At 37.1% G+C, this 26,041-nt stretch overlaps 4 protein-coding genes across 4 annotated transcripts; all 4 read left to right on the forward strand.

Annotated features, from left to right (window-relative positions):
• Nucleotides 1-3,150: 3,150 nt before the first annotated feature.
• LOC113754212 lies at nucleotides 3,151-8,265 on the forward strand. Its single transcript, XM_027298568.1, has 8 exons — nucleotides 3,151-3,219; nucleotides 3,407-3,555; nucleotides 3,645-3,778; nucleotides 3,941-4,028; nucleotides 4,799-4,936; nucleotides 5,558-6,121; nucleotides 6,714-6,893; nucleotides 7,827-8,265. The coding sequence occupies exons 1-8, from the start codon at nucleotides 3,180-3,182 to the stop codon at nucleotides 8,001-8,003; spliced, it is 1,470 nt and encodes a 489-aa protein (XP_027154369.1). The 5' UTR covers nucleotides 3,151-3,179; the 3' UTR covers nucleotides 8,004-8,265.
• A 199-nt stretch (nucleotides 8,266-8,464) lies between these two features.
• LOC113753222 (tetraspanin-12-like) lies at nucleotides 8,465-10,315 on the forward strand. Its single transcript, XM_027297323.1, has 2 exons — nucleotides 8,465-9,357; nucleotides 9,534-10,315. Exons 1-2 carry the CDS (start codon nucleotides 8,863-8,865, stop codon nucleotides 9,864-9,866), a joined length of 828 nt encoding a protein of 275 aa, XP_027153124.1. The 5' UTR covers nucleotides 8,465-8,862; the 3' UTR covers nucleotides 9,867-10,315.
• Nucleotides 10,316-17,472: 7,157 nt separating this feature from the next.
• LOC113752812 (protein trichome birefringence-like 19) lies at nucleotides 17,473-19,852 on the forward strand. Its single transcript, XM_027296867.1, has 2 exons — nucleotides 17,473-18,396; nucleotides 19,076-19,852. Exons 1-2 carry the CDS (start codon nucleotides 17,473-17,475, stop codon nucleotides 19,850-19,852), a joined length of 1,701 nt encoding a protein of 566 aa, XP_027152668.1.
• Nucleotides 19,853-23,003: 3,151 nt separating this feature from the next.
• On the forward strand, nucleotides 23,004-25,874 carry LOC113752813 (protein trichome birefringence-like 19). The gene is made up of 2 exons (XM_027296868.1): nucleotides 23,004-23,492; nucleotides 25,083-25,874. Exons 1-2 carry the CDS (start codon nucleotides 23,004-23,006, stop codon nucleotides 25,872-25,874), a joined length of 1,281 nt encoding a protein of 426 aa, XP_027152669.1.
• Nucleotides 25,875-26,041: the final 167 nt, after the last annotated feature.

The raw sequence follows: 26,041 nt of genomic DNA on the forward strand, positions 1-26,041 counted from the left end.
AAAATCAAGAAAGTTAAACTCTAATTTGGCGCTGTTACGCTATGAAAAAACACCAAATATAATTTGTTAATAAAAATATTACGCATTGATTTTTTCTGTGTTACTCAGGTGTTGCTCTTAATACTACTCTTTTTCTACCTATATCTACCCTTGCATTCAACCGCATCATCTTTTCAACTCAGTATATTCCATGCGTGGATCCTTATACTACTTTTTTTTTTTTTTTTTTTTGTCAAAAGGATCCTTATACTACTATATTCTCTACTTTTTAAGATATGCAAATATGAGATTCTGACTTGTAATCGTTTTCATTTATTGCTTGATGGGGCCTCACGCGTGAGGCTGCCCGTGTGTTGTACTTTTATTGTTTCCAATATGTATAGTAGTTGTTGGACAGAATTCTGGGAGTTTGGAGGGAATTTCTAACAGTAATTAAAGAGGACGTAAGAGATAATAGGTGACGAAAAGGAAAAAATCGAAACTAAAATGATTCAGTTCTACGTCTAGTTCATATAATTATGCCAAAACAAACCAGTGATGTGAATTGTGATTTAGACATCATTTACTACAATAGATGAAACTAATAGAAAGTTCTTTTTTTTTCCTACTATAGTGAGCTGGTTTATCGTTGTTCCCCCGGATGCAAGGTAACGAGCATACGTTATTTCTTCGCTCTACTGTTAGCAATGTCCAGAAATTTGGGGCCTGTTTAGAACCTAAGTTTTTTGAGAATTTGTCTAAAACTTTACTGCAGTGCACTGTAGAAATTTTTGAAAAAAATTTGTAAAAATTTTTGTAAGGTGAAAAACTTTTTTTTTCATTTTCTTTTTTTTCTTTCTTTTTCTCTTTCTCTTTCTTTTTATTTTTCTTTCTTTCATTTTTCTTTTCTTTCCTCTCCTCTTCTTCTTCTTCTTCTTCTTCTTCTTCTTCTTCTTCCTTCCCCCTCCCCTTTCCTCATTACCTCTCCTCTGCCTCCCACCTCTGCTAGCACCACCTCTGTTTTTCTTTTTTTTTTTTTTTGCTTTTCTCTCTCCCCCCCTCCCTCTCCCTCCCCCGTCACCCCCAAACTTTTCCACCATTCCTTTCCTCTCCCCTCTGCCCGCCACCCCCTAGGCCTGCCACCCCCTTTGCCCACTCTCCCCCTTTCCTCCCCTCTTTCCTCTCCTTCTCCTTCACACTCCGATGCCTGAGGAAGGCCGGCAGCTGTGCGTTATTTTTTTTTTGCTTTTTCTCTCCCTCCCTCTTCCCCCTTCGCCACCCACCCTTCCCCTTTCTGCTCTATGATTTGGGACCAGATCGTAGCCCCCTCTCCCTCCCCCTTTGCGATCTGGTCGCGCGACTAGATCGCACCTAGCAGGAGGGGGAGGGAGAGGGGAAGGGAGGAGAGGGGGTGATGGTGAGGGACTCAAAATTTTTTTTTGAGGTTACCGGCGTCGGAATAAGTGACCGGCGCCGGGAGAGGTGGTGGTTGGTGTGGTGGGTTGGGTGGGGAAGGAAGAAAAGTTTTTGGAAAATTTTTTATGTATAGATTTTTGAAGTGTGTAGATAAAAAACTTTGGAAAGTTTTTTGGGGTTCCTGTAGCAAAAGTTGTTAAAAAACTAGTAACTAAAAAACTAGGGTGTCAAACAGGTCCTTGGTTTGTCATCGAATGTTTATAAATTTATTCAATTGCATTTACAACAACAGTGCATAGCCCCTTGATACAATTCCGCAGCTGAAGACAATGACCAAATGCCAAACACTGCTCTTTTTTATACAGCATTATTGGTGTTTTTTTAATATAATTATGATATTTGTATAATCTAATCTTTTTTTTTTTCAAAAACTATAACTATTGTATAACCTATCTATTCTAGATTACATGGGAGAGAAAGCCTAAAGAGGTTGTGTTTGGAACTAGCAGGTACACAGATCTTACTAAACCAAAAAAGTGATTTGGCACAATTTTTAAATTACTTTTGCTACAAGTAAAATTTAAATCCGCACCTATAATCCAAGGAAGAATTTAAGACCCTCCTTGATGGCCACTAAGCCAAGCTCAGTGTTTCTAATCTATTATATTATGCTAGCATTAATGGTGATGTGTAAGAATTTGAACCATGATCAAACCAAGCAGAAGGAACCTGACAACAAAGCACTGCTGCACCGCACCGTTAGTATTTGAATCCCAATTGGCGAGAAATTAATGGGCTGAAATGACAAAAAAGCCAATAACTCATACTGTGTTTGCATACCTCATTTAGGGGCAGGAAAGTAAAACGTCACACGATAACAAATCCCAGCCGAGTGGTCCTGTATCTGAAATGACAAAAAAGCCAATAACTCGTACTGTGTTAGCATTCCTCATCAAAGGCGCAAAATAGGTAAAGCGGCAGGATAGTAAAATGACATCACAATAACAAATCCCAACCGACTGATCCTCTATCAGGGCAGGGCCGCACCGTCACTTGAGCATTTGCTGTGAAATTCCAAAAATGGTCACACAACCAAGGTGACAATGAGGGACGAAAGTCATTGTATTTAACTCTATTCCTGCTTTTATCGAGTCATTGATAGACTAATTTGATCTTGATTCGCAATTTTCATTATGATCTTGGATGTTTGATTCATTAACTTGAGAGGCAAACCAGTTCTGAATTGTTGAATCCGAACACTTCATACCATTTGTCTCGAAATTTGTTTCTGCCTCTGTCTAATTGCCAAGTGTGTTGTATTATTGGACTTATTTTTCAATAGAATCCTATAAGTTTATTAATTACGAAACTTATATACAATAGAATTCTAAGAATTATTAATTAATACAAATAACTCTTAATTAGAGACGAGATAGACAGGATAGATTCTAGATCTATGTACAATAGAATTCTAAGAATTATTAATCAATACACAAGATAACAGGACGGGATAGACATCACAGATATGAAATCTGCGGGACGGAGCAGATAAGACAGACGATTTCGAGCGAAAGTGGAATTAACTCTTTCTTTTCTAACCTAACCTTTATTTTCTTTTAGTGTATTTTCTTTAATTCTCTACCCTGAAGGGCCTAAACTCCCAAACTAGGCATTAAACTAAACGATGTCGTTGAAAAATCTTTTAGATGGGCTTCTGGTGATCTATTCACAAAAACATTTGAAATTCATTTTCCCGGCATTCGCATCCGCAGCTCTCCCATTCTATGGCAGACGATTCGACGCCTGCTGCACGGTCTTCCAAAGGTCATCTCTCTCTCTCTCAGCATAAATTCCTCATTTGCATTTAATTTTAGCTTGTTGTAGAATGATATACCATATATCAAAATTTTAATTGCACTGGGGGTTTCATATCAAGCTTCCCCTGCTCGCAAGTACTTGCGAAGATTTTCTGCAATCGATTTCGAAAAGTCAATAAATTCGATTTCTTTAGTTTCAAGGAAATTGCCAATCAAAGGCATGGAAAACGTTGTAGCTACGGTAACTGGCTACACCGGCTTGGAGCGATTCAACCTCATCAAACTGATTTCTTTGGCCGGCGGTAATTATGTCGGTAGAATGAGTAGATCAGTCACTCATCTCGTAGGTTTTCGGCATCCTGAACTGTCTTTTCCAACCTAATCTTCGTATGAAAATGCTTTTGGCTTGAGATATATATATTTTTAAATTAGGTTTGTTGGAAATATGATGGAACAAAATACAAGCTCGCTAGACAGTTTGAGACTCTGGTAGTTAATCATCAGTGGATTGAGGATTGTATCAAGGAAGGAAGACGTCTTCCAGAGGATCCATATACTCTGCAGTGGTACGTCATAAAAATATTACTGCTTTTCCCCGGTATTGTATCGTAATTGTTTTCATAGTTTTGCATTTCTGTATGAGTTGCTAGAATTTTTTGGGTAGGACGATACAGAAAATTAACATGCAATTGTTACTCACCTTGTGTAAATCCATCCATTGTTTGCAGTGGGCAACAAGTGGGGCCATTATCAATAACTATTCCTTTTAGTTCTGATGTGGTGAGACATCCCCGTCTGCAGAATGACCGAAACGAGGTTTGTATACATTAATTCAATTTTAAATCGATGTTGTAGCATTCATCTTCTCATGGTCTTAATGTTAGTTGTTACCAGTGATTGGTATTTTTAAGTATGGATGACTGCAGGTGACTTGATAGTTTTGTGTATCAGCCTTTCTTATTTCAACAAGCATAAGCTGTCTTAGGCAACACTACACATACGGAAATTCCCCCTTCATCTTTCCTGAAGCTCTTGCTTTGAGTCCTGTACATGATTTAACTCAGCGGCTTTACACCGTGTTCAGAGCAATTTCCATTCTCACCTTATCATGGACAATACATACCTGACATGCTCTACACATTTCACATCTTTGAGTTGGTATTATCTTGTTATAGATTTGTAAGTTAACATTTTGGCCCCCTAGATGGGATGACTTCAGAACACAAATTGTTATATACTGTTTCTAATGGAGAAGAAGACATCCTGGACACTAGAGGCTAAGGGAAATCGTCGGTATAGGGGCACGGGACAAGTACCTCAGACAAAATTCATACATGTTGATAGTATTTCAAGTACCGTTCTTTTTGCTTAACTGAACTTAACTTGAAATTTCCAGATAGATTTCTTCTTTTCTATTGTTTTATAGGATGTTCACATTGTACAACACATTTTGGCAAAATGGATCTCCATAATGAGAAAGATGCTTTTTCTTTGACATTTTTTTTTTTCAAATCAAAGTCCTGCATCAAGTACAGGAGATCTGTAACATCAGCATTACTTTCCACTGCAATTTACTGTGATTTCAGAATTTGTTGCCTAAGCTGGAGCAAAGCAGGCATAGATTGAAGAGAAAAATTAGCAGAGGAAGTCCAAAGCAGGAAAACTCTTCTGCTAGTACATACCGTTGCACTGAACCTTATTCACCCAGCATTCAAAGGGAAGAGGTAAATACAAATTCTTCTATCATTCATCTTTCTAATGCTAATTCTTTCCTTTTAATTTGCTCTCCTTGGTTGCATGATTGACCTCAACGTCTTTTCTTTCAAAATTGATGGGGAGACAGTTTAAGCTTCTCATGTTCTTCTTAATTATCTGTCTAAACTGTTATGCTTCTTAATCATGAGTCATGTTTGTCTTACATATTCTTTGTTTGTAGGGAAATAACAAAATATTACTACATAAGTAGAAAATTCTTTGGCTCATCTTATAAGAATTGGTTGTCATGCTTTCCAGTAAGCAAAAAAACTCTTTGAATAACGAATATTTTCTGAGTTTTTAACAAAAAACTAGGAGTACATATCAGCCTTTTTTCGTGCCTATAATGTCCATGTATAAGCTTATCCAGCAATTGCATTTTAACTTTCCACTTTCATTGTGCACATTTTGGTTAACTTTTTCAATATCTGCTGCTTGTAATGAATTACTTCCATCTTGCATCTAATCCTTCTTTTTGGCAAAAGCAGTCTGTGCTTTCAAACTCCATATGCTTGGTTAGGACGATGGCTTGAGAATCACTAATTGCTTTGTATTTCTATTTTTTCCTACCTTTTGAAAACTTGAAATAGATTGAGGTATTACATTCTCCTCAGCATCCAATCTTTTTGAGTCAGAAGAAGGGAAAATCTGCTTCACTTGAAACATCTCGCAGAAGTCATAGGCGCAGGCTAGTGAAGAAAAATATGAGAAAAGAGACTTTGGACATAATTTCAGATTCTGAGGAAGAAATGTCAAGACAAAAAGATTTTCATGAGCAGTACTGCAGTGGAGCTGTTTCTAATAGTTCTGTTCAGGGGGAAGAATGCAGATTGAGTGCTAGGGTCACATGTGACTCTACCGGGTATCAATCTGGGCAAAAGAGATCTGAAGCTCTGACTAATATGCAGGACATTGATAATGTGATTGATGTCCTTGATATTCATGATGACATTTTAGATGTAAATGGTGCCTCATCTTATCATGTTAGAGATGCTGATGCAAATGGTAATGACATTGAACAATCTACCAGATTGCCCGCATCAACGGAATTGTCTTGTGTCATTTGTTGGACAGAGTTCAGTGCAACTAGAGGACTTCTGCCATGTGGCCACAGATTTTGTTTCTCTTGCATCCAGAGCTGGGCAGATCATGCGGTAAATTTTTTTCACACAATACATGCTTTGGATCTTGTTTATAAGTGCACAAAGATTGTACTCATTCTCATGCAGGGAAAAAAAACTTGGAAGGCAATATGCTGTGATACGTGTGGAATGTTCTTGTCATTCTAAAAGTACAAATAGCCTTCTATTCTTGTGTTTTCTGCGTCATATCTAATGCACAATTTACCAGAATAATTCCTTATCAGCTCGTATTGAGTACTGCACTAATCTAGTACCCAACCATTGGGTAATGATTTATCTGTCAGACATCTGCTTTTATTCTGGGGAAAATGATTATTGTAGATTTTATAGTACTTGCACCTGTTTTGACGTAGTAGTTTCGCAGATGTTCCTCAGACAAGAGACAGTTGTTTGATGCTCATGATAAGAGCTATGTGTCTTCCGTGCTTGCAAAAATTAGTATGAAATTTCAAGATAGGGGCTATTCTTCTGTATGCTCTCAGATTTTAGCAATTCATTTTACCATTCTGACCATCTTATTTAAGCTATGTGGTTTTGGCTTAAATTACACATGGTTTTCTTGTAGTTAATGAAGTTTCATAATAGTTCATTGTTCTGATCTTAGACTTCAAGCAGGAAGACTTCAACATGTCCTCTGTGCAAGGCTAGTTTTGTCATCATAACAAAGGTGGATAATGCTGTCTCTTCAGATCAAAAAATATATTCACAAACTGTTCCTCATGATGATCCAAGGATGGGCATATATATTCTTGATGGTGGGGAAGCACCGAGTATTCCTTCTAGTGTAAGTTGTCACAAGTATTGCTGTTTTCTGTTTACTTTGAAATAATCTTCCTTTGTACTCCCAGGTGCCTTTCTTCTGCAATTTACCAAAACGATCTGTAACTTGTAAACTACCCCTCTTCCTACTTGAAGCCTTTTTCAGCAGCAGATAGATTTGTGGATTTTAAAATCGTCATTCTTTTCTAGTCAACAAGTTGACTTTTGCAATTTAGTAAAGTTACTCCACAGGAAACCACAAAAGCCGGTAACTGATGTGGTTCCTGAGGACCTTAATAAACTACCCAAATCTCCCTCCCAATTTCGATGTGGGACAAACATAAGCACTCGAAGCTCACACGCACTAAAGAGAAACGCACACCCCAAGCGGAAGTTTGTCTTTTTCTAGTCAACAAGTTGACTTTGGTACAATTGAGATTGACATTTCTTTTGGAGCTCCTTCCACCCCCGGGGCCGGGGGCGGCGCTCTCTTCCTCTCTCCAGTGCTACTTAATGGCATCCTAACATCTTTGATTTGGATCTTAGGCATAGCAAACCGCTAAGCAAGAGTTACCATGGATGAGTCGTTTTTACTTGTGAAACAAAGTTCCATGCTGTGAAAACAGTCCATTGAAAGTTGCCATTTTACTCATTGTAGATGGCGCCTCCAATTCTGTTGCCAACAGACAGAGGAACGTGACATGGGTATAGGTTACTAGTTGTTTACCCATGATTGAGTGTCGTGTAGTTGCAGAAGGGCCTGACAGCTCAAAAGATTTTCAACAAAAAAGAAGTTGTTCAACTGATTGCAAATAGGTAGCGGACAAGGGATATATGTTTTTTGGACATAAAATGGGAGATGGGGTGCTTACTATTTGTTTTTTACTTAATTGAACAAGCTGTAAGAATGAACTTCCATATTTGAATACACGTCTGATTTGTTTTTCGGATTATGCAGTCATCAGGAGCACCGGTATGTTGCCACTGCTCTCGTCGAGAACCAGAGGATCTTCTAGAAAGATGTGATGTTTGCCAGATTCAACGCGTTCATATCTTTTGCCTGGATCCTCCAGCTTTTCCGTGGATTTGTGCTAATTGCAAGGATCTACAGAGGCTGTACCTTTACCGCCGTTAATCTGTTAATATCTCTCGATTATTGCATTAGGATGAAAGGATATTAGCTTTCTAGTTACGACACTTTTGTTCGTACAGTACAAATATATTTTGGATTTCATTAAAAAGTTGATTCGCAAGTGAATTCCCCCTGACTAATAACGATATGAGTAGCCAGGATGCGATAACTGTTCTAGAGAAGGTTGTAAATGCGATCAGTTTGCTTTAAGCGGTTCTCTTGGCTGACATGACTGTCAACCTGGTGTGTTTGGACATGTATTGTGTGTAATGCATATAGAATTATAGAATATAAGGAACGGTACGATTCTTCTGAATCGTTGGTTGACAAGCTTAATGTAGTCTTACCCGTCCTTTAGCCAAGTGGAAGTCACATGTCCACAAATGAGTAAATGCTTGAAACTCAAGCACTGACAAAAGTTTCGGCCGTTCTTATTGCTGCTTGATTTTCTTGAAATATAGTAATTCATTCTGTTCCTCGCTTTGGGGTTTATTTTCTTTCTTTCTCCATTATTCCCTCAATTATCTGGAGATCTTCGGATTTGCCTCTTTCCACTTTAATGGAGGGGTATTTACCCATAATGTCTGAAATTAACGAGAGTTGTCATTAGCAGAGCCTGGTTAGGTAGGAATTCAACAGTTCAAACTCTTAATTCGCTGCATCTTCAGAATTCATATTCACCATCATTAACCCCTGCCTAATAATCATATAGGCATTCTCCAACAAACACCGAAGTTATAGAGTCTCGAGGCTTCTCAAAGCCTCCTAGTAGAACAAGGTGCCTGGATAATTTCAGATTCATCAAATCAACTCTGCTGGGATTGACCAGCAGTCGATCTTCCAACAATTGGTTCCGATAACGATGAAAAGTTTCAGGAAACTCTTCCTTGGGTTTTTAAACGTCCTAATTTTGGCATTCGCAATCTTCCAAACCGTTTGTGTGTTGATATACAATCATGATCCCCCCAACAAACAGTGCTACAAAAACTCTGCCCCGACGATTTTTTGGTTGTCAGCCTACTTGTTGATCATGTCATTGATAGGGTTGATGGCTTCATATTGTAAGTCCGGATCCCTGCAGATCTTTTATGCGTGGCTGATGGCGATGACTACGATTGTGGCCATCACTTTCAGCATTTTCATGTTTTTGACTTTGCCCAATGAGTCCGCAAATGCTACATATCAGAAGACGCAGACCGGAAATTGGCTAGCCGGATTCTCCCCACTCTTGCGCTTAATTTTAGTGAATGATCAGGAATGGAATAGGGCCAAGACGTGTTTGATCGACAAGGGATTATGTCAGGGGTTCAGAAATCATTCTGCCAGTTCGCCATGGGATTACTTGTACTACGTTCAGGTTATTAACAATTTAACATCTTTCTTTATTTGATCGCCGTCTCCCTGTAGTCATCCCCCCCCCCCCCCCTCTTCTTCTCTTTTCTCTTCCTCTTCTGCGCGGTCATAGCAAAATTCACGATTGGGCAATTTAAGTTTTGATGCATGTTTGATTGATGCTGTGTTGCTTGTCTGCAGTTGGGCTGCTGTAGTCCACCAAAACGTTGTGGTTTTCTGCAAAGAAATGAAAGCTTCTGGGAGATCCCAGAATCTGGGTTTGCTTCCCAGAACGAGGAATGCCAAATGTGGGCAAACAGCAGGAACAGGGGAGGGTGCTACGATTGTGACTCATGCAAAGCAGGTTACCTAACCAAATTCCAGATGGACTGGCAGGCTGATAAGGCACTATTCGTGGCCATCCTTCTCATCCTCATAGTTAGTACCTCCCTCGCCTTCTGGACCTTCGGTTGCAGGGATGAAAGCGAGCATGCCCGTGAACAAAGGAAATACAGGAACATGGTCAATGCTTAGTGTGCCAATTTCAATTTTGTTCCCTTTTGTTGTGGCTGAATCGTTCACTGTAGAATATAGATGGCCAACCAACTTTGGTGGAGTTCAATTTGGGCAATGTTCGTCATATTTGATGCAATTGCCTCTGAATTTGGTAGTTTTGCTGCAGTAGATTGTAAGTACATGTACCAGAATCACTTCTCTCACCCTATCCCATAGCAATAGAGGTGCATTTACGAAATTTAGGCTTAGTGATTGAGAGCTTTTATTGTTGTGCAGATTCTAGATTTGTGTGTCCCTTCAGGCTGCCTTAGGCCTGTGGTTTTCTCAAATCATCCTTTGCTCTAAAAAGTTCAGAAAAGGGGGAAAAAGAGAAAAGAAAACAACAGCAATACAATGCTGTTCTGATACAGTAGCACACTTCTCCATGTATACCATTTTTTAAGTGCTTATGCATTTTTAATTTTAAATCGTTGGGGTTACCAGAGAGGGCCTGACTTGGATGGCATTTTAATTTATGGCTTCCCAAAGCATGACGCAAGTGTTAGTCAATTCTTCAACGACTCCGTCTATGAGTTGTCTTTAGTGAATGGTGCGATGGTAGCGTAAAGCGTGCAGGCAGTCATGACAAAAGGACAGCCTATTAGCCTCTCTCTGTCTGTTAGTAACTCACCGACTCTGGCTCGTGATTTTTGTTTTGGTGCATTTTTTTTATTTTATTCTTTCTGGACGCCGGTCACCTGTCAAATCCTCAACCCGCTGTCTTGATACAGCAGATTATTAGTTACAAGGAAATATTCTGGTTTTATTGTTGTTAGCAGAGAATGGACAGATCCACTTAGAAGAATAATTGTTACTAGTGCTGAAGGGACAGTTGACGTGTGTGCAATAATAAATAAATATTTAAAATTTTTTAAAGATATTTGTTAAAATTATTTTTTATGAGATTTGGTTTTATAATACATACAGACATTTACATAAATAAATGTACAAATAAACTATTATTTGGTAGTGCGTAGTTATTAGAAAAAGAGATAGAAGTAGATATGATAGTGGGTAGGAGAGACAAAAGCAAACATGATAATGGGTAATTATATTTGAAGGGTAATTTAGGAAGATCACAAGACGACAACTTTTTTTTACGCCAAAAAGCTCCCTACCCCTTTATATATGATATAGACAAGGACAAGGATAAATTTGAAAACATATAAAGTTAATGTCCAGTTAAAGTTAACTATCTCTACATATGCTTTAGGATTAATCACATTTTATCCCCTTAAAGAATACCCAATTTCTCAGTTTACCCCCTAACCTTTAATTTTGCTCACTTAACCCCCTTTAGGACAAAATTGCCCTTACATTATTTTGACTTTTCATTTACCTTGTTTTCCTTTCTTTTATTTCTTTTTCTCTTTCTTCTTTATTTAATTCTTCCTCTTTCCCACAAAAATCTTCACCTTAATGATTGAAATTAAAAAAGAGAAATTGCAAAGATCTATCTTCTCCTTAAATGATTAAAAAAATATTCAAATCACTTTCCTAAAATACAATTTTTTTAGCCTTTCAATTCTTTTAATTTTGGGTTTTCCTCTTTCTTTTCTAGTTTCTCATTTTATTCCCAAGAAAATATCTTAAAATGAAATTGTGACCTGATTAATAATCATCAATTGAAATTTTTGACACGTGGCATCATACAAAAAATCAAAATTAGTTTTTGATACCTTTTAAACCTTCACCCAGAAATATGCAATTAAAAACTCAAAACAAAAATTTTCGTTGAAATGGAATTTCTATTGGGAAGGATGAAAGAGAGAAGAAAGAGAAAAAGAAATAAAAGAAAGGAAATCAATTTCATCTTATGATATTTTCTTGAGAATAAAATGAGAAACTAGAAAGGAAAGAGGAAAATCCAAAATTAAAAGAATTGAAAGGCTAAAAAAATTGTATTTTAGGAAAGTGATTTGAATATTTTTTTAATCATTTAAGGAGAAGATAGATCTCTGCAATTCCTCTTTTTTAATTTCAATCATTAAGGTGAAGATTTTTGTGGGAAAGAGGAAGAATTAAATAAAGAAGAAAGAGAAAAAGAAATAAAAGAAAGGAAAACAAGGTAAATGAAAAGTCAAAATAATGCAAGGGCAATTTTGTCCTAAAGGGGGTTAAGTGAGCAAAATTAAAGGTCAGGGGATAAACTGAGAAATTGGGTATTCTTTAAGGGGATAAAATGTGATTAACCCTATGCTTTATTATTGTAAAAATACTGTCACAAATTACAGTAAAAAAAAAAATGTCCAACCGTTCCCACCCCACTGTGCTAGTAGTAAAATTTGGGTGTTAAGGTCGTCAATTAGGCTAGGCTTGGCTCAACCCAGAAAAAAGCCCATTAAACTGATCGGGAAAATTTTGGACTTAACTATTAGGTTGAACTACGTGTGAGTCAAGTTTAGACCTGTCAAGTTCAAACCCGATCAATGTTTGGCTTATACATGAGTCTAATTATATATATATATGTATAAAAAATATATAATAATATCAATAATTTATAATTATACATATTATGACATAAAATTCTAATAATTTATAGATAAATTTATAGTAATTCACAATTATAAAAAATATATATATTATATAATTATGAGTTTAGATGAAGTTGAATTTAAATCTGAAACTCATATATAATAGTACAGTGTGTAGCCTAAACTTAAGTCTTTTGATTTGAACTTGAAACTCGAAAGTTCAAAACCCAAAAACTAGGACAATTTACGAGCAAAGTCTGAATTTGCTCAATCCCGATTCAAAAAGGCCAATTGATACTCCCATTTGACGACGTGTTTTTAATTTGTCACCTTTGCGGGGACAAGCACATAATGTACATTCTACGGCACCAAATAAATATGAGCTCACGCCAAAGGCGAAAGCCTCCAACCCACCTCCTGCTGCGGGGTCTCGGAGACAGCCAGGGCCAGGCCCAGGCCCACAAGAGTAAATAACAATTAATAGATGCAACGGAATGGACACAATAGTCTAGATGCAACGGAATAACATCCTCTCAACGCTGGATTTACGTACCTACTCACTGGATATCTGTGGATGTTTTCGTTTGCAGAGAGGATAAGACCCTTTGAAAGCCAGCCGAGACTAGTGGTTTCTTCTTTGTTTGGTCCATGGTGATCATTGGAACAACCAATACTACTAGTAGAACATGGTAAGTAAAACGAAAAGAAAACAAGAGGAAGAAGAAGACAGTAAAAGGCTCTCACTCATAAATCATACTGGGAATCAGACGGTCTGCCAAAAAGAGAGCATACATACACTGCATAATATTTCAGATTCAGAGACTGAATTCAGAAAGCATAGGTTCGGGTGTTGGGAGAATCAGCGATTCTCAGAGTTCGTTCGATGAGCTTTCGAGCCTTCCTGCTCCTTAGTTCCACTCTCATGCTTTCACTCTTCTCAATTTTGTCGTACGCTTTCTTCATCCTCAGAGACTTGAGGAGTTTGGACTTCAAATTCCCCACCAACTTCTCCAAGCCCCCAGTCGTCGTCGTCGTCATCATCGTCATCATCAACAACAGCCTTCGCTAATTCCTTCAACGCTCTTCTCTTAATTAAAGAAGAGTCGAGTTCCCCCTGCAAAATGAATCAAATGTTATGAAGGAAGGGGGGGGCACGTAACTAATCAGCTGGCAGCAGATGATGAACAGTCAGTTTTACATGCACCATAAAAGAGAAGCTACTACCTGCACCAGGTGTGTGTGTGTTTGTGTGTGAGAAAGAGAGGCAAGCGAGAAAGATGCTAAAACGAATGAGTTTGTAACCAGCCGTTAGACTTAGACGTCAGAGCGCATTAAGTAAGAAGAAGAAGAACAAAGTTGGAAGGAAGGCTAATCACGCAATCCTTGAGAGAGACCGGGAAATGTACGACCCTACATCTGATCTGACTGACTCGTAACGAACAAATTACTGTAACATTAAACATTACTGTAGATTAACAGTTGATTCATTAGTTCTGGCTGTAAATTACCCTCTGAGTTCAACAAGAATTCATCTAAAAAAGAAAAAAAAAAAGATTGAAATGGCTTTGTATATTGGAGCATGAGTGAGGGAGGATACAACGGAGTAGAAAAGGAGTAGTGTTGTTATAACGGACTGATTCTTTTTTCTATATAATATAATATATTCTTTTCTTGTTTTCTTGCCGTTGTATTTTGTGATGCGGCGTAAGTAAAAGGACTTTAACTGGTTGGAGTATCATTTTCTAGGAGTGGGCGCGGGTCGGGTACTCGCCCCATTCATCATTTGGCTTACTCGACTCGTATCTTGCGGGTCAGTCATTTTCTGACTCTTACCCGTCTCGTATTAGGGTACTCGCTGAGATAGGGTTGGGTCAACGGGTACCCGTCCCTCCAATTTATCATTTAAATTTTTTAAAAAAAATGATTTATATCAATTTAATTTTATATTTTACACATTCATTTAAGATTTAATAAATCTTTTTTCTAAAAAAAGGTTTCCCACCAAAAAACAAGCATGTGAAGAGAATATAAGATAAAGGAAAAAAATTAAAAGAATTCAAAATCAATAAAAGTTTGAAATAAGTAGCACAATTTTTAATATATATGTTCCACATTAATTAAACTTTTTTCTATAAAATATAAGATCATGACCTCTACAAATGAATCTTGTAAATAAACTATAGTCTCTCATATTTGTAATGCAATTTGTTCAATAAAATTACTTATTTAGTTCTAACTTATTATTTTATAGTGTGTGTATAAAAATAAAAAATATATATATGCGGGGCGGATCGGGTACCCGCAAATTTTTAATTATGTGATCCTAATCTGCCCCCCATCTTAGCGGGTACCAGATCCTCTTTTGACCCGATCAAATAATAAAAATCAAATATTCTAATTTTCGGATAGAATCGAATAGGATCGGATATAACGAGTTTTCGAGTTAGCGGATAATTTTGCCCACCCCTATCATTTTCTCCACGAATTCTTCCGGCCTTTGAAAAGGGAGTAATATAATAATATGTATGTTCTTGAATATTCCCGCATAATTATTGTCATCTTGTTGAATATTTTCTTAGATTTGGACTAGCTAATTTGACAATTTAGGCTTATTTTTAGTCCGCGAAGAAATAGTAAAAGCTATAGCGGCATGAATCAATTGCTTTAAGCATTGTTGTTATTTGTTTTTTTTTTTGGGATGAATAATAGATTCGCATAATCAAGCACGGCCAGAAAATACATGTGGAATGTTTGGCTCGAGATTAGCAGAAAAATACAGGTGGACGGTTGATGTGGGCTACTTGTTGCAGGTGCGGGTGCAGGCCCGGCCCTTGTTGCATGGCTGTCCTCCTTCCACCAGTGTGGAGGACGGAGCTCGGGAGCTGCTGCCGCCGCCTAACTTCTCCTAAGGATGGGATAAAATGATTGAGATACGAGAATAATATGGATCACACAAACTGAGAAGTCCTAGCAGGAATCATTGATTGATGGCCCGCCATAATCAATCGACAAGTTACTGATTTTTTAACTGGTCGCCGGTCCTCTAATCCTCGGTGGGAAACCAAATGCAGTAACCTCTCCAACTCTAAATTCGATTGGGCGTTGCCAAAAGAGACATTCTGATCCTGAGATCAATAGGTCTTAAGTTCAAATCATTAACAGGGCAAGTAAAGTCGAACAATTGATCCTTCTTTAAATTAAAGAAAAAGTAAATAATCAAAAGGACTAAGGATTGTGCTAATTAACCAAGTAGTTGGCCCTAAGTAGAGTTTACTTAGGTGTAGGTCATGCATTCTAAAAATTCAGATTTTTTTGCAGGTTTCGTCAGTGTTTGGGTTGGTGTTGGTTTAGTTTCCTTCAATTTTTCTTGGACCTCTTTAGATTTCCCTCTCCCTAATATCGAGTAAAAATAGATTTTATCGTATCCCAAAAAAAAAAACTAAGGATTGCACTAATCACGTTATCGATGCAAATGGTTTGATGAGATAACAAAAAAGTAGGTTAGGCACTGAAGTAATAATTCACTCCAAAACACTCTTGCAGCACTAAATATTTGCAGTTGAACTTAACTGTAATACTTCTACACAAAAATCAGCATGAAACATCCATTGAGTTAAGACATATCCTAATGAAAAACGGTCTACCTCATGTCAAAACAAGAAACATATGGGCCATTGATTTGGAGTTGACCCAATCAACATAAACACGGTCCTCTTACACACAATGTGAAGTTTGCCCCGTTCATTTCTCGGTCTCCACATCCCTATTGGGCCACAGGGAATAAGTCCATAAGAAAATTTTTGCCTTTCTACGCTTTTCTCCGGGTACCCCGAATCATAACTCATCTTTGATTGGATGCGAAAAGTATAAGAAAGAAGGGACGTCTGGGGAAAGAACAAAAGCAAATCGAACCGAATTATTTTGCAGCTCAGAGGTTGCAACTAATCTTTATTTGAACAACTTCATGGTAGATTTTTCTCTCTCATTCTCTTATAGTACAATATTATGGGACAATTTCTTGCCTTTACAGGATTAATTAATTTCTTCCTCTTTTTTTTTTTTTTTTTTTTTGTCGCGTTAACAAGTCATCAATTTTCGTAACTCGTTTTGCATTGCTTTGAGGATTGTTTGAACTGTGATAAGTTGAGTACAAGTAGGTAGATTTCATGAGAAAAGAAGAAACCAATTATGCTTTTTGAAGATAGCGTCATCGAATATGGATGTTAATTCAATTCATGCATGTGAGTTTAACAGGACATATTAAAAGGGTAAATTTGCAGTTGAACACATGCAAAACCAAGCAAAATAAAAGCATTTAAAAAGTAATAGAAAAATACAATTGATACATGGGCATTTTTGAGGCTCCGTGAATTAGAGTTTTGGATTCAAATTTCTTTGTCCTCTCTCCGCTTTTTAAGTCCTGCTCCTTCCCTGTTAAAAAAAAAAGAATGAAAAAAAATTTATATATGGGCCTTTGATTTCTAGTTATTCTTTCAAGGGGCATTTCCTAATTAAGTTAAGTTTAATAATAAAAAAAAAAAAATTTACATTTGGATGCCCAAGAAAGTTTGTGGAAATTAATTTCATAGATGCAATTGCATGTACTAACAACTAACTAAATAAAAGTAGCTAAACTTTCGCAAATTACCATGAATGGATGGCCTATGATGTGTCAAAATACAACGTTTATATAGACGGCTGCCGGCACAACATTTTGAAGCGCCGTGGACGTGCTGTATTAGAAGAAGTAATGTACTTGATTGCAGATTCAAACCAAATCAGCAACTGAAGATCTGTTAAACATTGAGTCTTGTACTCATGAAGACGAATTCACCATTTGCTTGAAAAGGAAGGATGGGTATAAATAATTTCTTATTGTATCTAATCTTGACGTAATTTCCTCTGCTGGTCCATTGGCCTTACTATAAATGAATCGATAGACAAAGACAACCATCACTTTTGTTAATGAACTACCGCAACATGCGTATCTATGGAAAGTCTTTCTTTCTTCTGCTTTCCTCACTCCTTCTCTTTCTTTCTCTTTTTTTTTTTCCTCTCTTGTCTTCCTCTATTTTTTCCCCACCTCATCACTCAGATTATAGACCTCATCAATGAAGCACCAAGCCTCTGAACTTCCGTTGGGGAAACCACAGGCACGGAAAAAAGCACCCAGGATAGCTCCGTTACTTATTGCCCTGACTGTTCTTTTCACAATTATCCCTTTATATTATCCTTCATTAAGATACAACAGTAATCCCAAGAAAATAAATGAAGCATCCTCTTTTCATCCTCATTCGGAAATCACTTTAGAACAAAACAATGACCAAGACCATCATCAAGGCGAAGAAGGTGACCGAACATTGGCGGCCCCAAAAGAAACACAAGGGGATGATGATATTGCAGAGAGACCCCCCGAAAGCTCGAAAGATCAAGAAGACGAATCAGCAGATACAGAGACAAGAACAACAACAAAACCACCAGAAATAGACCTACCTAGCTCTACAGAAAGTGGGCTGGCAATTGCAGAATCATTGGATAAAAGGGCCGATCAAACGAGCCGAGGCCAGGAACAGGTGATCAAGGGCAAAAAACCAGCAAGGCCTGGAGGAAATAAAGAACGGCCTAAACGTCGCCAACATGATTTTGGGAGGAGCGCAAAAGAACGAGAAATGCCTGCCAGGAGAATTCCAAGCCTTAGCGGTGGAGATGGTGGGCTGGTGAATAAGTCTCAGGAATTGATAGAGAAGAAAGGTGAAGGGTACTGTAACTTGTTCTCGGGGGAGTGGGTACCCAACCCTGAGGGGCCATATTACACGAACGAGACCTGTTGGGCAATTCAAGAGCATCAGAATTGCATGAAATTCGGGAAGCCTGATACAGGGTTCTTGAAGTGGAGGTGGAAACCTGATGGGTGTGAGCTGCCGATTTTCGACCCCCAACAGTTTTTGGAAATTGTGAGAGGGAAATCCATTGCATTTGTGGGAGACTCTGTTGCGAGAAATCACATGCAGTCATTGATATGCCTCTTGTCCAGGGTAAGCCTCAATTCCGGTCCATTACCATCTTTATTACTAGTACGTGTTCACTTGCTAATTCAATATATACTTGCCTCTTCTTTTTCGAATTCATGAAATTTCAACGGCGAATATTTTGACGTACGGTGCTGGCCGCACAATCTTGATTTTTAATTGGTCATGAAGGTTTTTGCTTTTTTTTATGTAACATAAGGTACATTTATGTTGCTAGTGTTGTTTCTAGTTATTTCTCCACTAGAATCATCAGTTCAACTTCAGCAAGTAGATTACCAAGTATTGTTAATACATAAGGGAATAAGAAAATCAATCTAACAGTTAAACTACCAGTCTACTTCTTCATTAGATTAATGCAAAGCTTCCTTGATGCTGGATTCATAATTAATGCAGAGGATTCTCGTAGATTTTGTATAGGAAGACGGCATTAGTCGATTCCAATGGCTAAAATGGGATAATGGACAAACATCTTTTAAGAAAAGAACCAGTTTTGTCCACTACCTATAATATATGCGAAGGCTCTTGAGTCAAAATCCTTTTTGTTGAGAAATTTCAGATATTCCAATGACAAAAAAATCTTACTGTTGTATCTGCCATTGGCATAAATTTACCTTAAACATCTTTTTTTTTTCTCTCTCTTTAGATAGGATTTCGCATAATGTGTTGCATTGGCGTGTGAATTCAGGTTGTTTATCCGGAGGATGTTTCTATAACAACAGACGAGAACAAGCGTTGGGTATACAAGGATTACAACTTCAACATTTCCATGTTCTGGGCTCCATATTTGGTGAGATCAGAAAAGACGGTTCCAAATGATGTAACTCGGCCTTTCAGACTCTATCTTGATGAGTTTGATGAAGACTGGACAAGCAACATCGAAACGTATGACTATGTTATCATCTCGGCCGGGCACTGGTTCTTCAGGCCAACACTCTTCTATGTAGACCGCCGCCTAATCGGCTGCCTCTACTGTCCACAAGAGAACGTCACTCATTTAAAATCGTCTTTTAGCTATCGAAGAGCTTTCAGGACAGCTTTCAGAGCCCTTAACAGCTTAGACAATTTTAAGGGCGTAACGTTTCTTAGGACCTTTGCCCCGTCACATTTCGAAGGTGGCCAATGGGACAAAGGTGGAGATTGTGTTAGGACCAGGCCTTTCAAGAGGAGCGAGAGAGCTTTGGATGATTACAATTTGGAAATGTATAGGATTCAACTTGAAGAACTCAGAATTGCGCAGAAGGAAGGAAGAAGAAAAGGTTTAAAGTTCAGGTTGTTTGATGCGACGCAATCCATGCTGCTGAGACCAGATGGTCACCCCAGTAAATATGGCCATTGGCCTAATCATGATGTGGCAATGGCTAATGATTGTGTGCATTGGTGTTTGCCTGGACCAATTGACTCCTGGAATGATTTCTTGTTAGAACTGTTGAAAAGGGAGGAAACGGAGATTTCTTTTTCGTAGTGTTCATATAGGAGAACCACCTCTCGGCTCACCCTAACCCTAGAAAAGAACAGAATGAGGTAGATACTTTCTTTTTTGAAAAAGAATAATGTAGATATACCGAATATGTGTACAATTTTTTTGTCAGATTTTAATTTTTTTCCCCTTGAATTTTCTTTGTTCTTTTTTTTTTTTGTTTTTGTTTTATGGGAGCCCCATGTTTGTTCCGGATTTTGAAATTTTTGTTACGGAACTATACATCGATATCAGGAGAAAATTGAGACCTCACAAAATTGTTACAGATCGCTATCACATGCAAAAAGTTACGGTCCTGTACTGTATGGGAATTTTTTATTTTTTTTTGTTAAAAGTAGAAAAAAGATTATGCATAATTATTTCTGGCTCACAAATCGGCTTCGTGAGATCATACGGAGCATGTAATATTACCTCAAGAATGTCAGCATAACCAATCTCTACCTGCTCCGATTATGAGGTTTTTTACCAGTTAAATTTTTAAGCACTACCACATGTAATCTCTCATATTTGAGCTCCATGACCAGCAGCTAGGGGTGAGCAAACAGTACAAATTCGGTAATTTGGTTAGTTGAAATCGGTTATTTGACTTATAGAAATTTAAACTGCTTTCAATTTCGAATTGGCTATAACAGAATTCATTTCGCAACCGATTTCGAATTCGAAAATGGTAATGAATTCGGTCTAACCGAGTTCATTTATTAAAAAAAAAAAACTGATGAGATAACCTTGTTATGGTCCTGAAAGAAGTGATTATGTAATTTTTAATTTACAAATTGGGGCTCCTATATTATAATACATTCATTATGCTCCTCAATGATTTAAAAATTATTACTGATTTGATCCCTAAATTTATTCATAATTTAACACATTACTTATGTTCTAATCACTTTGTGGTTTAATTGGCATTTATTTGATCACTTATACCTAGAATCCTTAGTCTATGACTTAAGGAACACATAAAAAGTGATTAATTTAAACTAGAATAAACCTTAGACTGTACAATGATTAGTGATAATTTATGAATTTATAATTTGCAATGATTAATAATAAGTAATATTAGTTACAAACTTACAAATTACAATGATTAGTGATAAGTTATATTAGTTACAAACTTATAATTTATTTCAAATCAAAATAAAACTTATTTGCTTACATATGTTATTTTGAAAGTCAATACACTAATACATTGATTTGCAATTCATATGCATTCACTTACATTGCTTAGTTGTCTTATCTATACTTAAAACCTTAAGATTAGTGAATAGAGAATATGAATTTTTATGTTAAATATGTAATGTAAATTTAGAGCATACTAATACTTGCAAGTTACAAGTTACGCATTCAAATATTCAATAATTCAAACACGAATGATGTATCAAATTACCAATATCTAAATTCTAATTACTAATTATGTTTATTGTTTAATATTTAGTATTATACATATATGTATTAATTATTATCTAATTCTAGTCATGTTACTCATGTATAAAATAATAAGTATTACAGTTATGTTATATTGTTATGTATTACTATATATTTGTATTATTATAGTCATATAACAATTAACAAATACTAAAATATATTGTACATTAGTATATATTATTATTATTATAAGTACATAATAATACCATGTACTAACTATTATTAATAGCATTTACCTATATAATATAATAATATATTAGTAGTATATACTAATACTAAATAGCATTTATCTATAAATTATATAATTTTATAAAATAATTTGGTATTCGAATGTGGTAATGCGGTACCCTATTTTATTTTACCGAATTTGAATGCGAAATCGGTTATTACCAAATTCATAATCTTATTACCTATTTCATACCATATTAGAATTCTGTGAATTTGGTATCTACCGAATTTGTACCAAATTACCAAATACCAAATTTCAAATTTCCAAATTGAATTTGAATTCGGTTATGAATTCGGTATGTATCGAATTTGCTCACCCCTACAGCAGCTAATTTTCTTTTTCACATAGTTGAAAGAATGCTGAAGAAAACATTTAGGACATCCCTGAGGAAAACTAGGCAGCACATGTATGGGTAAGTGAAGAATTTGGACTCTTGTGCTGACATAGTTTTGAAAATGGTGGGATTCGATCGTGAGTCGGGACACTGCAGACACTTTTAGTTAAGGGAATCAAAGATGGTGGAATTGGTAGAATAATAGTACGAACTGTATATGGAAGATGAGTAGATTGGTTGGATCTGCAGCTTAGACCTAGAAATCATCATGTTCTCCATAAGTTTCACCATCTCAACTAGGGGTGCAAACGAGTCGAGTCGACTTGAATTTTGTTTTAATCGAGTCAAGACTCAATTTAATTTTACAAAACTCAAATTCGAATTCGACGAGTTCAAAATCCCAAACTCGAGCTCGAACTTAAAAAATAAAATCATCATATTCTCCCTAAGTTTCACCATCTCAACCTTGCAAGTCCTAACTAACTCCTAGTTAATGTTCTCCAATCTCCATTATTTGAGTGTTGACTGCGCAAGTATTTATTCGAAACAATTGCTTAACCACACTCCTAATAACTACGGCCACACGCTGGTAGTGCATTTAATTGTTGAAAGCATATGAAACAATTCTTGCATGTCCTCCTCCTCCTCCTTGTTGCAGATACTTCGCATTTTTAATTAACGTGCATTGCTAGGCTTGGGAAACACTTGGATCATGCATTAAATTTTTATTCTTTTGTTCCGAATTATGGGTTTAATGGAATATTATGTACTACTTAGCATAATTGGGAGTATAAGTTGCAACTACTAGCTTGCTACTTATAGTCTTAAATATTCAACTGCACAAGAAAACAAAACTGTTTTCTTTGGTTAAGCTAAGACTAATTTATAACTCCTTCGAACTAAACCATTCAATTTGCTTTTGCTCTTTTTTAAGTAGTCCCCCATCAAACCGTCCAACTAAACCACATAATGTTGTATATGTATATGTGCTACGTACGGCCACCCAACCTCTGCAATATATCTACTAAACTACTCTCATTTCAGATCCTGCCTCTATTCTGTGTTCATTTAACGTATACTCATCAGCCATTTCATTCACCATTCTGATCTCCACTTACCAACAACGCTAATTGAAGCATTAGCTCCAAGGAATGGATCAGGCTGCATTTGTCAAAAGCAACTCGGTTCAAAGGGCCCCTATGATACTTCCCATAGCAGTAACAGTAACAGCATTAGTCATTCTCGCGATTCTCCCGATTTACTACCCTCTGAGAAGATACCCGTCTCAAGCAGTAGTGAAGATCGCCGCTTCCCCTCCATACCATTCGGCCCAGAAACTGATAAAGGCAGTAGAAGATGAGGAAAAGTGTGACATCTTTACAGGGGAATGGATTCCAAACCCCAATGCGCCCTACTACACAAACGCTACGTGCTGGGCGATCCACGAGCATCAGAACTGCATGAAATATGGAAGGCCCGATGACGGGTTTATGAAATGGAAGTGGAAGCCAGAGGGGTGTGATTTACCGATCTTCAACCCGTATCAGTTCTTAGACATCGTCAGAGGCAAGTCCATGGCCTTTGTGGGAGACTCCATTGGCAGAAACCACATGCAATCCTTGATATGCCTCTTGTCCAGGGTATGCATGCCCTCTTCTTTCTTTCTTCTTTTTTTTTTTTTTAAAAAAAATGAAATTCCTAAGTTTCCTTAACACATAAACTTCTCAAGCTAAAAAACTGTACAAAATTTTTTCTTTTTTTTTCGTGGAGCAAATCCTAAATTTCTTTCCCTTTAATATTTCGGCTTAGGGCTAGAGGAGTCCTAGAGATCATGCAATTTTGTTGTATATTTCGGTCAACCAGTCAACATAACATGTCTACCTGTTTTTGATTTTGGCCCATCTAGCTAGAAAGCATAACCAACAATTAACAAGAACATCGTGTCAGAGATTTGCTGGCAAATGACCAACTTTACCTAACTTTTTTTTTTTTTTGTCAAAACCCAACTTTACCTAACTAGCTGTGCCATAATTCGGTCTTTTTCTGCATCCGGACAGAATAAGTCGATAATTAAGTTATCGATATTCTCTGTGCATCATGGTTATTGGGATGGTTTCGCGTTCCAGATTCAGTGCAAGGAACAATTGCTAGGACCGTCTAACGTGCTAGCATTGCTAAATATTGTAGGTAGAGCTGTTAAACGAACCGAGCTGTTCGGTAGCTCGGTTCGTTTCGGCTCGTTCGTGTTCGTGAAAGGCTCGTTCGAAATTTTAAACGAACCGAGTTCGAACGAATTTTTTTGTTCGATTAATAATCGAGCGAACACGAGCATGTTCGCGAGTTTTAACGAACGTTCGCGAACATGCTAAACGAACGTTCGCGAACACGATCATGTTCGCGAGTTTTAACGAACGTTCGCGAACATAGACATAATTATCATTTAACAAATTTTAGGGTTAATTTATAGCTGGACTTTTATATTTGGAGGGCAAATTTCTTTGTTTTATTTGTTGTTTTTATGTTAATGTTAGTTATATAGTTAATGAATAATAGAATTTAGTCACTTAGTGCTTTAATTATTTTTTAGAATGATTAATAATTTGCATGGCATATTTAAGGCATAAAATAATTTGGATTCGAGCATTTCGAACATGTTCGCGAACGGCTCGTTTATGTTAAACGAGCCGAACTCGAACTCGAACTCGAACACGAATTTTACTTAACGAACCGAACACGAACACAGGTTTGGAGTTCGAAAATTAACGAACGAACACGAACGTTGTTCGAACTGCTTAACGAACAGAGCTCAAACATGAGATACTCGGTTCGATTCGGTTCGTTTACAGCTCTAATTGTAGGAAGACGTCTTTACGTTATTAAGGGTGCTTTTCATGAAATTGAAATCTGAAAATTAAAAATTAAAAATTAAAAATTTAATTTATTAAATTATTAAGTACAAAATTTAATACATTTAAGTGTATGTCATTTTAAGTGATAAGTGAATAATTTATTAATTATTTTTTAGAGCAAAATTTGTTTAGAAAATTCAGTGCTACTTAATTAATTCAGATATTATATATTTCTTTTATTATCATTAGGGTTTCAACATACTAAGATCTGAATTCATTAAATTTAAGTATTAAATTGAGTTATCAAACAGAGCATAAGCACAACGGCAAGCCAACAACATCAAATTGATCCTAAAGATTTGAAATAATTTCTCATTTTAGGTGGAATTTCCAATTGACGACTCGGCCACGGATGATGACTATTTCAGGAGGTGGAAGTACCCAAGTTACAACTTCACCCTGGCAGCATTTTGGTCACCCTTCTTGGTTAGATTTCAAAAACCAGGCGCAGCTGACCTCTTCGATCTTTACCTTGATGAGTCTGACGAGAAATGGAGCACCCAGATTGAAGGATTTGATTACGTCATCCTCAACGCCGGGCAATGGTACTTCCGTCCGAGCATGTACTATGAGAAACGCCGCCTCGTGGGGTGTCGTTTTTGTCAACTAGGGAACATCATAGACCTCCCAATGACTTACGGGTATAGAAGAGCGCTGAGGACAGCATTCAGGGCAATCAATAGCTTAAAAAATTACAGGGGTATAACATTTCTCAGGACTTACGCACCTTCTCATTTTGAAAACGGGGAATGGAACAAGGGTGGAAATTGTCTGAGAAAGAGGCCGTTTTGGAGCAACGAGACTGCCCTGGAGGCCAACAATTTAGAGGTTTACTTGACTCAAATGGAGGAATTTAGGGCTGCAGAATGGGAAGGGAAGAAAAAAGGGTTGAGGTATAGGTTGCTGGATGTAACTCAAGCCATGCTTTTGAGACCCGATGGCCATCCCAGCAGATATGGACATTGGCCGCATGAAAATGTGACATTGTACAACGACTGTGTGCATTGGTGCTTGCCTGGACCTATTGATTCCTGGAGTGATTTTTTGCTCCACATGCTGAAGATGGAGGGTAGGAGATCCCACGAGGAAAAGCTTCAACCACAAACGCAGTAAAGAAAAGCTAAAATAGATTTTTTTTTTTTCTTCTCCTGCTATACTGCTAGTACTGTTCTTAATATATTGTGTGCTATGCCCTACTGTAGTTTCTAAAGGCTCGGTACTTTAGCTAAAATCTTGTGGAGTAAAACATGTGCAAAATGCAACCACCGGACTTTGGGTTG

This window comes from Coffea eugenioides, chromosome 11, assembly GCF_003713205.1.
Source record: "Coffea eugenioides isolate CCC68of chromosome 11, Ceug_1.0, whole genome shotgun sequence".
NCBI lineage: Eukaryota > Viridiplantae > Streptophyta > Magnoliopsida > Gentianales > Rubiaceae > Coffea > Coffea eugenioides.